Source organism: Papio anubis, unplaced genomic scaffold (assembly GCF_008728515.1).
Source record: "Papio anubis isolate 15944 unplaced genomic scaffold, Panubis1.0 scaffold496, whole genome shotgun sequence".
In the NCBI taxonomy this organism is placed as follows: Eukaryota; Metazoa; Chordata; class Mammalia; order Primates; family Cercopithecidae; genus Papio; species Papio anubis.
This window is the reverse complement of record NW_022165161.1, coordinates 22,112-36,080: the sequence shown is the minus strand read 5'-3', so window position 1 is coordinate 36,080 and position 13,969 is coordinate 22,112. Positions and strand designations below refer to the sequence as shown.

Sequence of the window (13,969 nt, the reverse complement as noted above, 5' to 3'; positions counted from 1 at the left end):
AGAAGGATCCTGTTTCCTGGAGGCTGCTACCAGGTAAGCGCGCATCCCGCCCCCAGGACTGGGGAGGACGGCAGCTTGTCCCGGTGTGCCAGGCTGTCAGCCCTGCACTATAACCAGCATCCTCCTCCCAGGCAGCGGCGGCCGGCTCAGCGACCTCTGTCCATGAAGATGTGTAAAGGGGGCGATGTCTGTGTGCTGTGTGCGTTATTTATAGGCGTTGAAGTGTGAATGTCACGTGTGTAAAAATATGATTCTCTGGATGTTTTCTCAAACGCCTTTGATGATTTAGAGGCTGAGCAGCCCATTCTTAGCTCGTGGGACACACAGATCTGAGCAGTGAGCTGGGTTTGGCCTGGGCTGGTTTACCAGCGGCCTGGGAGAAGGAGGCATTAAGTCTCTATTCATCATTAAGTCACGTTCCTCCAGCGGTCGGAGGGCAGGTGCCCGTGAGCTCCCAGCCCTGCTGGTCACGCGTGCTCACGCTCACCCCTTTGTGCACAGGGACGGCGTGCTCCATGCACATTGCTCGGCGCGCTCCGACGCTGGGACGGGCTCCTCGCCTGCCTCTGGAGCTGCCCCTGCCTTCCGTAGGCTGCCCCGTGATTTCTCCCGGCAGCGATTGTGGGCCAGGCGGTGTGTGCCCCTCTGGCTCTCGGGCCGTGCTTGCTGAGGAGCCCGCCAGCGCCTTCCGGGCCGGAGAGCGGGGGCACTCTGATCCCAGAGAGTTACCACCCTGACCGGCGATGTCCTGGTTCTGGGTATAAACTTGGCTCCTGCTCTCTGCTGCCGGGCGGCGCCGGAGATGGGCAGAAAGGAGTGGAGACCGGGTTTGCCAACGTCCTGCCTTTTGTGCTGCAGCTTGGAAATGTGTGCAACTTTCCATTTCAGAGACGAGGACGTAGTGGGCCTGGTCACTCGCTCTCGAAGCGTTTCCTGGTGGGAACCCTCAGCGACAGGCGGGGGGCTGGGATTCGAACTCAGGCCTTCCTGCTCCCCCAGAAGCTCAAGCTGTGGGGGTTTAGCCCCCTTGGGCCCTGCCTTTGCCACGGCCATTGCTGTCTGTCCCCCAGGCTGGCGGGGCCAGAGGAGTCGGCCTGGGGGGACGAGGAAGAGGCTGTGGAGCACAGTTACTACAACAGCGTCCCGGGGAAGGAGCCGCCGCCGGGCGGGCTGGTGGACTCCCGGCTGGCCCTGACGCAGCCCTGCGCCCTCACGGCCCTCGGCCAGGTCAGCCTCTGCCTCGTGGGGACTGGGGCAGGGATGCCCAAGCTGCTGGTCTCCTGGGCCTTCCTCCAGCTCTTCTCCTCCTGTTCTCCTTGATCCTAGAGGAGGGTCTCTCTCTCACTCAGACTCACTCACTCATTCCCTCCCTCACAGACTTGCGATCTCACTCACGATCTCACTCACAATCTGTCACGATCTCACTCACGATCTCGCTCACTCATTCACTTACGATCTCACTCAGACTCACTCACGGTCTCACTCACTCACAGACTCACTCAGACTCACGATCTCACTCATGATCTTGCTCACTCATTCACTTATGATATCACTCACTCATGATCTCATTCAGTCACAATCTCACGATCTCACTCAGACTCACTCACAGTCTCACGCACAGACTCACTCAGACTCATTCACAGACTCATGATGGGGCGCCATGTATCTGCTGGGCCTACTCCCACTCACTCACTCACGATCTCACTCACGATCTCACTCACTCATAGACTCATTCACAGACTCTCTCTCTCTCTCTCTCACTATCTCACTCACGATGAGGCGCCGTCTATCTGCCCAGCCTACTCTGGACACATCAGACGAGGTGGCATTTCAGACATGACTTCTACCCTCAGACACTGAATAAATACGCTAGTGATTTAATCACAGCATTGATAAGGCCACCAGGGAGGCACTGAGGATGTCCACAGGGACCTGGACTCTGTAGGGAGGTCGGAGGGCTTCCCTGAGGAAGCGGCATTTGGGCGGGGCCCTGACTGGTGAATAGGAGCTGCCTGGGACAACAGTGTGGGGAAGGGCATCCAGGCAGGGGGAACAGCCATTGCAAGGTGGCAGGATGCGCTGACCACCTTCCGAGGTGGAGAGAAGGTGGGGAAGGCCACGGCAGAGGTGATCGGCAGACCCAGGGGGCTCAGTCACAGAGCGAGGGAGCCAGGGGAGGGCCAGGGCTGGCCTCCCCACCCCTAAGTCTCCAGCTGTCTAGGACGGCCGGGTGGGAAGACTGGGGGTCCTGAGCCAGGAAGAGGGGCTTGCACACACCGCGGAACCTCTCGCTGCTCTGTTTCCAGGGTCCATCTGCTTCTGTAAGAGATGCCCGCAGCCTGCCATGGGACGTGGGGTCCACGGGTGCAGGTAGGATGGGCTCGGGCTGCAAGGGGTGCCCACGAGGATGCTGGGGCGCCTCAGCTCTGTCCCGCGCTGCCTTCCCCTCAGTCTTTCTCCTCTCTGCTTATTTCACATTCACCTACGATGTTGTCTTGCTCCTCACAGTCTGCTGAGATTTTCATCATCAGTGTCTGTTTCTCCTGCACAGACTGGATTCCATCTTTGTGTTGGATGTAGGTGCCGTGCATCGACACTGCAGTGCTCAGTTTCGTCGTGTTGGATGTAGGTGCTGTGTGAAGCAGCAGAAAAGTAGCTGCTTTTCAGATTGCTTCCAGTGAAACATCCGTGTCATGTTTCCAGTGAACTTTCCCACTGGCTTGTTTGGCATTTGTGCATGACGCTCCCCCGCCTACTCTCCTTCCCCATCTACCACCTTTTGCAATGGCTTCCTACCTGCTTACCAGACCGCCCTTCCCCCACACTGTTCCCAGGCTTCCCTATTCTAGTCGAGGCTTCCCAAAATAAACTTTCCTCGAGAGGCTGGAGTCGGGAACTGTGTCTCAGTGCCTCCCTGATGACTTGCCCATCAGCTCTTTGTGTTTTGGCGTGTTTGACTAAATTGATGCTGGTATGATATGAAAATGCTGCCTGGGCCAGGCGGCTGGGCTGACAACATAAACAGTATTAGTGAATTGGGAAGAGAAGAAGAGAGGGCATGTCACAGCAATGAGGCCAGTGAAGATAGGCTGAGTGAATAGATGATGACAGTGATGTGTTGGCAGTGGCCTAATCATGTAATCTTGGCAGTGTGATAAATGCAGCCTGTGTGACTGAACTCAGATAAATGATGAAACCAATCTCAATGTTTGCGTGGTGGTAGTCTGGTGAATAAATGAACAAATAATTGGCGGGCTCGTGGTCGTGTTTAGTATGATGAATGTATTGAATGTAAATATAACAGAGGAAAAGTGAAAATGATGTCTGTGTGAAAGGAACCCTCGTCGAAGGGCTGGGAAGAGCGGTGTTTTTCAACAACTTATCCCAACGATTTAGGTGGTGAAAACGAACACAACTCCGGTACGTATTTCGGCGCAGGCAAAAGGTAATCACCAACCCGCCGGCGACTCCGAAGACGCTTCAATTGCTGTCACGACTCGCTCCTCTCTGTATGAACATTTAACTCAACGTATTTTAAAAACGAAACTCTTCCCCAACCTGACAGTGAAAACTGATTGATCCAACCCATGGCAATGACCCCCACCGAGAGCGCTTGAGGCGGTGACCGAGCCCTGCGTCTGCCGTCTCTGAAGCGGAAAGAAAGTTACACATTGCTAAGCTGAAACGGGGCGTTAACAGCGCGATCTCCATCTTTCTGCCCGTCTCCGGTGCCGCCGGCTGGCTGCAGGCTCTGCCAGAACAGTTTGTCCCCCAATCGAGAAACTGATCAGAAGAAACGCCTCTTTCTGGCACCGGGAAAACTCGGCTGCCGACCGAGCACACTGCCGCCTGTTACAATAAACTGCTGAAAAATCGCCGGTATGCGGTAAGTGAAGCGGCGACGAGAACTGTCTAACGCTGCCGTCCCCAAAGAATTGACGCGATGAAACGCTGTGTTTCCCGGGAAGCGCCGCTATCCGTGCATGTGTTTTAATGAATGAGACGATATATGCGGTGACAGCAACCAAACCCGGTCGTGTGGGCGTTCATCTCTAAATCAAAAGTTAGTGAAAATCATATTTTGGGCGTGTTATAACACCGTCTCTCTTCTGCGGTGACGGTGGCTCCGCCTGTATTCAGCACCAGTCGCTCGATCTCGGTCCTGGTAGTCGCCCCAGTATTTGACCCGGAAGCAATCTGCAACATCGAGGTTTGAAGGACGAGACGAAGCTGCGGGAGAACAGGAACTACGCTGTCCGAGCATCCCCCGGGCGTGACCTACTGAGGCAGTGCCACCATGGTAGGGCTTAGCAGAAAACATTACGTGCTGACGAACTTCACGGCACTCAGAGATGTGTTGAGCTTCTAACAGTTTGCGTTGATATAATGACTGGCTGCACATGTTACATGCCCCACAGGCAGACCCCACCGGCCCTCCCCGACCTCTCTCTGATTGATGGTCGCAATGAGCAACAAGATGTGTCCGTGGGGAAGAAGCCAGCCTGCTACCCAGCCCTAACCGCCACTAACTGGCTCACCGGGCTGACAGACAATGTGGGCTTTACGAAATACGTTGAACTCTGAGAAGAGCGGGCATGCAGCGGCAGGAGAAGTAGCTGAACCACCACATCTAACACCAATCTCCGCCGATCGTGGCATGTTGATTTCTTGACCATCGAGCGGGAGGAACTTGCACGTGATAAATGAGAGACTTAGAGGTTGCAGGGAGCACACGAGGAAGCGAAGTGGGCGTCCGGGCGAAACCCTGCAGTGTGGAAGGCCCAGCTGGGGCGGTTCTGCTGAAAGTATTGACGGGTCGCGGGAGATACACATGAAGGCAGTGGTGGCTCACCCCGCGTACCACACATCACCTGCCAGACACCTTCTCACACACACACATCTATGCCCCCACAGATGTGCACCTTTACACACCCTTACCTGCGCCCGATGAGCGGACAATTCACTGTCCCATATGAAATTTTCTGTGATAATATCTGTCTTTCATTACATCTTTGATGACCAGCATTTACATGCTGCATTTTATTGATGATTCCATCTGCGTAACTTTCATTTGTCGATAACATTGCTGTCTTTCTTTGCAGCCAACTCGTTGCATGCCCATCTGCATCTTTGTTTGATATTCTTGAATAATATTACCACATCGCTTGTATGCTCTATATTATTTTGCCGTGTAATGCCCCTAATGAACCTGCTCGTTGCTCGGTGAACCGCTGCCAGCACCGCGTCTGTTTTGAAATAATCGCTCACTGCTTATGGGGACCTGTTCTCCCGACAAAGAAATGCTGCTGGGAGCCCCTGGTCGTCTATAAACTGTGACCGGTCGCGCGTGCTGCCTGCGCGAGAATGGGGTGGAAGATGAAACTGGTGGTAATATTTTGCCTCTAACGGCGCACCTAAATCTTTTCGCTTCTACGGGACACGACCTGGCAGCCGCCATACCGCCTGCCGGAGAACTGCCTGCTAACAGATGAACATGCCAACTCAGAACCTCCTTACCTCGGGCGCTCGGTCTATACGGCGCGGCCCGGCGCGCTCAGGACGCAAACGCGGCGCCATGATGCTCACCAGGATCTGGTGTTTTCCAAGCTGGGTTTCTTGCGGTGTGTTTTTAAGCAACAGTTGTTTTGAGGCGGCTCTGTAAACCCAGGCTGGAGGTCTGATGGTGCCAATCTCCTGGCTCACTGCAACCTCCATGGCAGCGATTCTCCTGCCTCAACCTCCCAAGTAGCTGGGATTACAGGCAGCCGCCACCATGCGCCGGCTAATCTTTGTATTTTGGTAAGTGAGGTTTCTCCATGTTATTACGCTGAATGCCAGACTCCTGACAGTGATCCAGCCCACCTCGGCCTCACAGTGCAGGATTGGGCCCACTTGAGCCCGGCCTGCAGCGTCTTACTTCTACTGTTTGTTTCCCCCTGAGGACCAAGTAAGCGGGTTATCCCACCCCCAGGCACCATGGACGCTGGGGTGGACTGCTCTCGGGGTGGGCGTCCTGGCACTGCAGAGTGCTGAGCAGCTCCTGCCCCACCCTCATGCCAGGAGCACCCATTAGCCGGGACGCTTGCCCAGGGGGAGAGCCCCTGAGCTGAGCCCGGTGAGAGCATGGCCCCAAGCTCCCGGCAACGGGGCCTCTCATCTTTCGGATAAGCGTCACCCCCTGCCCCACACCCAACCCAGCCTACCTTTGCCTCGGTGGTCCTGGGACTCCTGGCCTCTCTGAAGTCTGGGGCGGCGAGGCAGATCCACCTGGCGTGGCGGGCGGAGAGGCTGAGCGTCGGTGAGTGTGGATGGAGATGCTGCATGCCAGCTGGCGAGGTTGCTCTTGCCCAGGACAGGCAGCCAGGGCCTTGTTGGGGCCTGAGTTGGGGAGAGGAGCACAGCGAGGCGGCCATGGGGAGGCTCCCAGGATTAGCCTGGCGTCCCCTGACCGACACCCCACCGGCCCCACGAGAGACCACAAAGCCTCACTCACCTTTTCTTGGATCCCCGGACGCCAGGCACAGCCTCATGGAGCCAGTTGAGAGTGTCCCTAGGGGATGGAGGGGGAGGCCAGAGTGTGGTGAGGGGTGGTCAGGGGGAAGCAGGGAGGAAAGAGTCAGGGGCGGGTCTGGGGGAGGGAGCAGGAGCTCAGAGAAGTGAGGTCAGAGAGGGGAGAGGAACCTCTCTGACTTGGAACCTCTCAGTTCAACACTAAAGCAGACGCCAGCAAGCATGGCACTGGTAAATTTTGTGGAGGTGAGTCTCGCTATGTTGCCCAGGCAGTTCTCCAAGCCACTGGGCTCAGGGGCCCCCAGCTCACACACCTGTGCGGGTGTGCAGTTCCTTTCCTGTGCAGTTCACGGCTTCCTGTTAGCAGATTATTGCCAGTTCACAGCCTTCACGGTGAGTTGTTTTGATTTCACATTCCTGTGCAGTTCTCTTGCCTGTGCAGTCCTTCCTGTGCTGGGTGTGCAGTTCCCCTTCTGGTAGTTCACATCTTCCTGTTACAGTTCACGGCTTCCTGATGCGTTGTGCCAGTTCGGCCCTTCCTGTGCAGTTCCTTCCTGTTGTGTGCGTTCCTTCTATTGCCAGTTCACAGCTTCCTGTTGGCCATATTGCCGTTCCTCTTCCTGTTGCAGTTCATCTTCATATTGCAGTTCCGGCTTCCTGTTGGCCGTATTGCCAGTTCCTTCCTGTCTTGGGTTCACGGCTTCCTGGTAGCGCATGTTGCGGTTCACATTCCACTCGTGCGGTTCCTTCCTGTGCAGTTCCCCTTCCACCAGTATTAGATTGTTGCCAGTTCCTCTTCCTGTTGCAGTTTCACATTCCACCAGTAGCCGTGTGCAGATTCCTTCCTGCAGTTCTACGGCTTCTGTTGACGCATATTGGGTTCTCTTCATAATTGCCAGTTCACATTTCCTGTTGCCGGGTTCACACCTTCGCAGTGGTGTTGGCAGTTTCACGACCATAATTGCCCGGTTCCTTCCTGTGCCGTATTGCGGTTCCTTCCTGTTAGCAGCGTACGCGGCCCCTTCCTCACGCCAGTACGGTTCTTTTTATTCCACGGTGGCATAATGGTTCCTCTTCCTGTTGCGGTTCACTCTTCACATTACGCGGTTCATCTTCATGATTGCTGATTCCTTCCTGTGCCGTATTGGGTTCACATTCCTGTGCAGTTCATCGGCACCGCCGTTGTAGTTCACGGCTTCCCACCATGCTGGATGTTGCCCGGTTCCACATTTTCCTGTTAAGACCACACACATTCCTGTTGCTGGTTGTTGCGGTTCATATTTCCTGCACTGTTAACGTTGTTGCGGTTCACATTCCTGTTGGATTGTTAGCATTCTCCTGGCTTCCCTGTTGCAGTTTCACAGCTTCACTATTGCAGTTCCGGCTTCCACTGGTAGCGCATTGGTTCCTCTTCCTGATGCGGTTCACGGCTTCCGCGTTGCGTTCACGGCTTCTGTTGCGGTTCCTCTTCCTGTTGCTGGATGTGCTGGTTCATTTCCTGTTGCCGGTTCACGGCCCTCTCTTCCTGTTGGTCCCCTTCCTGGTAGATTCCCCCTTCCCTGTGCCCTGTGCAATTCCCTCTTCCCTGTGCAGATTCCCAGCTTCCTGATACAATTCCTATCTTCCCTGTGCCATGTGCAATTTCCCTTCCTGTGCAATTCCCCTTCCTGTGTCGTGTGCAATTCCCTCTTCCCTGTGCAATTCCCTCTTCCTGTGCCGTTTCTCTTCCTGTGCAATTCCTCTTCCCTGTAGCATTATTGCAGTTCCCTCTTACCGAGGCCATTCCTGATGGGCATCGAGTGACCCTCCTGCTCCTCAGGTAGCTCATGACAGGTGCTTGCTGTTCCCAGGCCCTTTCTCCCGTGCATGCCAGGCTGGGAACTGCCCGGTCGAGGAGGCGCCCGGTATACTCGTTGCCCATGGTTTAGATCACCCTCGAAGGCGGCTGTGCGGTCATTAAGCCCAGGGCCGCCTGTGGCTGCCTGTGTCCTAACAGCCTCGCTAACATCTGTGCTGAGCTTTTTTTGGATCTTCCTAAACAATCTGGCATTTAAACTGCCAAGCGTCAGGAGCCCTGAGCAGGTTGGAGAAAAAGCGACCATGAGCCACCCGGTGCCCGGCTGTGGCGGGTCAGCCCCGCGTTCCTCTCGTGCTGGCAGCTCACCTGCCGAGGGCTGTAAGCCCAGATTCCCATTGCGTGCCCACACCCAGGCCGTTCTCATGGCTTGTGCGTGCCTTGAGATTCTTGCGTCCACAAGCCCGAGTTCCAGAAGCATACACGGATTCACTCCACCTATCTGCCTCCTGCAGTGGTCCTCCTCCCGGACCCTCCCTCCTCCCGCGTTTTGTCCTCCCTCCCTGAACTCTCTCTCCTGGACTCTCCTCCTGGGCTCTCCTCACGGACTCTCCCTCCTTGATTGCCGTCCTCCCCTCCCGGACTCTCCCTCCCGCGGTGCCATCCTCCCTCCCTCTCTGGGCTCTTGCCACTGGGTTTCCTCCTTCTTGCCCATCTGACCGTGAGAAGCTGAGGGAATCTGTGCCCGCTCTTGGTAGACTGGGAAGGCCGGAGGGAAGCCCCTGCTCTCATCACCCAGCAGGGGCTAGTGCGGCCTCCCATTCACGCGGCGTCACAGCCAGACCCTGTTCGGAGGCAGAGGCAGCCCGGTCAGGACCCGGTGGAATGATGCAGGCGGGGTCCAGGCAGGGCCCGAGGGAATGCCCCGAGGACGCCTGCAATGCCGGTCCGGCTTTGGAACCATGTAGATCCTTTTTTGTTTGTTTGTTTTTTTTTGAGACTGAGTCTCATTCTGTTACCCAGGCTGGTGTGCAATGGCACAATCTCAGCTCACTGCAATCTCTGCCTCCCAGGTTCAAGCGATTCTCACGCCTCTACCTCCCGATTAGTTGGGATTACGGGCGCACACCACCACGCCTGGCTAATTTTTGTATTTTTAGTAGAGACAGGGTTTCGCCACGTTGGCCAGGCTGGTCTCGAACTCCTGACCTCAAATGATTCCCCTGCCTCCGCCTCCCAAAAGTGCTGGGATTACAGGCGTGAGCCGCCACGCCCAGCCCCGTGTAAATACTTTACATGTTCAAAATACAATTAAGAAAAGAAAGGAAGGAAAATCTCAAAATAGAACCGAGTCAGAACAAGTGACCCACGTGTGCCATGTTGATAGCAGAATTACAGGGAAGCAGAGTCATTGTGATTATTTTTAAACGTGGGGACTGAACATACACACTGGGAAGCTCTGGTCCCTGAGCCGGGGAGGGGCCGCGGCGGGGCTGGGTGGGGCAGCGGCTGCCCTCTCCCTGGGCGTGGATGTCTGGTGCCCACAGCCCCCGCCGCTCGCTGTCCCACTCGTGTCCCTGGCTGGAACCCCACAGGGCTTGCTGCTGCTGTAAGATGCTCCCTGTGATGCCTGCAGACGGGCGGGTTACCATGGGGAGGCCAGAGCAGCGTCTGCCCTGCAGCCAGCAGCACAGGTTGCGGGGGAGGCTCCTGGTGGGACCCTGCCCGGTGTCCAGGGCCTGGATCTCAGCCGACCCCCTGCCTCTCCTCACACTCCCCAGCTCCGCCAGGGGACGGCTACGTGCAGGCGGACGCCCGGGGCCCCCTGGACCTGGAGGAACACCTCTATGTCAACACGCAGGGTCTGGACGCCCCCGAGCCGGAGGACAGTCCCAAGAAGGATCTGTTTGACATGCGTATGTGGGCAGCCTGGGGGGCGGCCTGTTGTCTGATGGGGGAGGCTCAACCCCACCCCCACCCCCACCCCCACTCCCTAGGGGATCCCTGGTTTGATGGGGGCGGCTCCCTTCTCCCCGTGAGATCTTTCAAGTCGACAGGGGTGGGACGGGAAAGCCCAGTCTGTCTCCTGTCGGAGGCCTTGTCTGATGGGGGTGGCCTGGACTCTGCCTTCAAAGGGGCCAGTCTGACAGGGGAGGCCCATTCCCCTCCAGCGAGTGCGGCCCAGCAGTGTGATGGGTGAGGCCCAGACCCTCCCACAGGACCCCATCTCCTGGGGCCTCCCTGCTGAACTCCCCGTCTCATGGGGAAGGCCGCTGGCCCCGCTCTGCGAGAAGCTCCACTCTCAGGGGTAACCCACCTGCCTCTGTCGGAACCCCCAGTCCGAAAGGAGGGGCTTCGTCATGCCTTGAAAGAATGACCAGTGTGGGGGGAGGCTGCAGCCCCCTCTGTGGGACCCTCGGGTCAACAGGGGAAGCCAGACCCTTGCCCCATGGGACTCCTCAGTCTGAGAGGGGAGGCCTTGTCTTTTCTCTGTGGGACTCCTGGCCTCTGCAACTGCCTGGCCTGCTGGTCTTCCACGCTGCCTCTGGGTCTCCCTGGTCTGAGGAGGGAATTTAAGTTTCCTCGTCAAGTGACCCCGGGCTCTGAGGATTCTTCCTATGGAAATCGCAGCCTGATGGGGGAGGCACAGCTTCCTGCTCGAAGGAACGCCCAGTCCAATGAGGGAGGCTTAGTCCACCCCTGGACAAAGTGGCTAGTCTGATGGTGAACCCATTCCTTCCTTCCCCATGGGATGACCTAGCCCAAGGGAGCCCTCAGCCTGAGGGAGGAGGCTTGTCCTTCCTTGCCTGAGGTGTCCAGAATTCTCCTGATTTCCTGCAGCCTCGGCTCTGCCCTCCTCGAGCTCGGAGGGGTGTTGGCTCTGAGCTGCCAGATGGGGTCCTTGCCCGAGCTCAGGACGCATGCCAAGCTAGCTGCAAATGTCTTCCTTCCCTCCACCAGCTGACGATGCAGCTTCTCCTTAGCATCACAGTAATGCACCATCTGGCCCCTAGTGGGCACCTGCTAGGTCCCAAGCACTACCCTCGGCCCTCTTCGCTCCTCACGGCCACCCTCAGCTGGGAAAGGAGGGGCTTGGGGCTGTGAGCTTCCTTCTGAGGCAGGCTGTCCCTCAGGGTGACCGGACTGCCAGACAGCCCTGGTTGAGGAAAGGTGATGAAAAGTCCTGGTGCAGCCTCTGGTTCGCCACGTGCTCCTCCCCGAACCATTCGCCGGCTGGGAGGGTGAACATGCTGACTGGCCAGGCTCAGAGTTGGAGCTGGTTCAGCCCCAGGGTCAGGGCGGGAGGATCCCAGGACCAGGAGCTGGAGGGAGTGAGGGTCAGGGCGGGAGGACCCCCCAGGACCAGGAGCTGGAGGGGTATGGGGCTGGTCCAGCCACAGGTACACTAGGGAGTCAGGGTCAGGGCGGGAGGATCCCCAGGACCAGGAGCTGGAGGGAGTGAGGGTCAGGGCGGGAGGATCCCAGGACCAGGAGCTGGAGGGAGTGAGGGTCAGGGCGGGAGGACCACCCAGGACCAGGAGCTGGAGGAGTGAGGGTCAGGGCGGGAGGATCACCCAGGACCAGGAGCTGGAGGGGTGTGGGACTGGCCCAGCCACAGGTACACTAGGGAGGGGAGTGCGAAAGGGGCTGGCTGGCCACAGGCCGCAGGAGGTGAGGTCAGGGTGGGGAGGATCAGGACCGGCGGGCTGGAGGAGTGAGGGAGTCGGGCGGGGAGGGTCAGGACCGGGAGGCTGGAGGTGAGGGTCAGGGCAGGAGAATCCCAGGACCAGGAGCTGGAGGAGTGAGGGTCAGGGGCGGGAGGATCCCAGGACAGGGAGCTGGAGGGTGAGGGTCAGGGCAGGAGGATCCCCAGGACCAGGAGCTGGAGGGAGTGAGGGTCAGGGGAGGGAGACTCGGACCAGAGGTGGAGGGGGTGCTTGGGGGCACAGCCAGCCACAGGTACACTGGGGGAGTCGGGGTCGGGGCGGGAGGGACCCCCAGGACCAGGAGCTGGAGGTGTGGGGCTGTGGCCCGGCCACAGGTACACCGGGGGAGTGAGGGGTCGGGAGGCGGGGACTCCCCAGGACCAGGGGCACAGGGAGGGGGACTGTGGGGCTGGCCAGCCACAGGCAGACGACCAGGGAGTCAGGGTCGGGAGCAGGAGGGACTCCCCAGGAGCTGGAGACTGCAGGGCTGGCCAGCCACAGAGTACACCAGGGGAGTGAGGGTCGGGGCAGGAGGACCCCCAGGACCAGGAGGCTGGAGGAATTTGGGGGCTCAAGCCACGGGTAGATGCGTCTCCGTGGGGCTGGGGCCCCAGCGTTGTGGTTTCTGAGCCATGCTGCTTTCTGCCTGGGGAAGCCCACACCTGTTTGACAATGAGGGGACTGAGACTCAGAGGAGAGCCTTTGAGTGGCCTGTCGGATGTCGGCCCTGTTGGAAGCCGTTAGAAAACCCAGGGCAGAACATTTTAACACTAGAGGCAGCAGAGGGAAGCCGGTTTTCATCGGTTTTCATCGTGAGTATTTAGGGTACGTTGGAGGCCCTGGCCAATGCGGTAAGACCAGATAAGGAAACAAGAGGCGTGTACTATGGGAAGGAAACCCACCTAACAAGGCAAGAAAAAGCAATAAGAGTTAACCTCTGAAAGAAAGAGCGCTGTCATCCTTGTACAGGCTTACAAAAGAGCCAACCTGGGGTCAGGTGGCGCCGCGTCGAGCCGCCCGCACCTGCGGGGCTGGGGCCCGGGCGTGAGTCCTGATACACTGGGTGCCTTTCGGTCAGTGCAGGCCGACCAGTTCACGGGGGGCTCCCCGGGGAACCCGTTTCTCCCAGCTCTGGTCCCGGCCCCTGCCTGCCCAGCACTGCTGTCCCCGGCCTGCAGGACCCTTCGAGGATGCCCTGAAGCTGCATGAGTGCTCAGTGGCCGCAGGTATGACAGCAGCCCCTTCCCTTGGAGACCAGTGGCCCAACCCCCACCCGCCCGGGCCCCTGTGGCCCCCGCGAGGGCTGCTGCGCCAGGAGCCCTGGTACCACGGCGGGATGAGCCGTCCCGAGGCGGCAGAGAGGATGCCCAGGCTGATGGGGACTTCCTGCGTGCGGGCAAGCGTCACACCAACCCGAGGCAGTATGTCCTCACCGGCATGCCGCCGGACAGCCCAAGCACCTACTGCTGGTGGACCCGGGGGCGTGGTAAGCTGGGCACAGGTGGGAGGGTCTCGGGCCTGAGGGTGTGATAAGCTGGGCCCAGGTGGGAGGGTCTGAGGGCATCCGGGGGCTTAGCTGGGCCAGGTGGGGAGGGTGTTGTTGGGCCCGAGGGCATCCAGGGAGGCTTAGCTGTAGGCACAGGTGGGAGGTCACCGGGCAGAGAGCATCAGGGAACTTAGCTGGGCACAGGTGGGAGGGTCTCGGGCCCGAGGGGGCATCAAGGGCTTAGCTGGAGGCCCAAGGTGGGAGGTCTCGGGCCTGAGGCATTAACAAGCTAGGCACAGGTGGGAAGGAGGGTCTGGGGGCGGCGTGGCAAGCTGGGCAGGTGGGAGGGTCCGGGGCCTGAGGGTGCCGATAAGCTGGGCACAGGTGGGAGGTCTGGGGCATCCGGGCCCAGGTGGGGTGGAGGGTCTGGGGGCGTCGGGGCTTAGCTGGAGGCAGGTGGGAGGGTGCTTG

General features: G+C 58.6%; 1 protein-coding gene across 1 annotated transcript; it reads left to right on the top strand.

Moving 5' to 3' along the window:
* Positions 1-603: 603 nt before the first annotated feature.
* Positions 604-13,517, top strand: LOC101006054 (SHC-transforming protein 2; the record flags this gene model as incomplete). The annotated part of the gene is given in 6 exon segments (XM_031662227.1): positions 604-1,227; positions 2,307-2,370; positions 10,087-10,221; positions 13,191-13,376; positions 13,379-13,450; positions 13,453-13,517. Coding segments are annotated over 6 exon segments (1,131 nt in total), but the record flags the coding sequence as incomplete, so codon positions are not given.
* Positions 13,518-13,969: the final 452 nt, after the last annotated feature.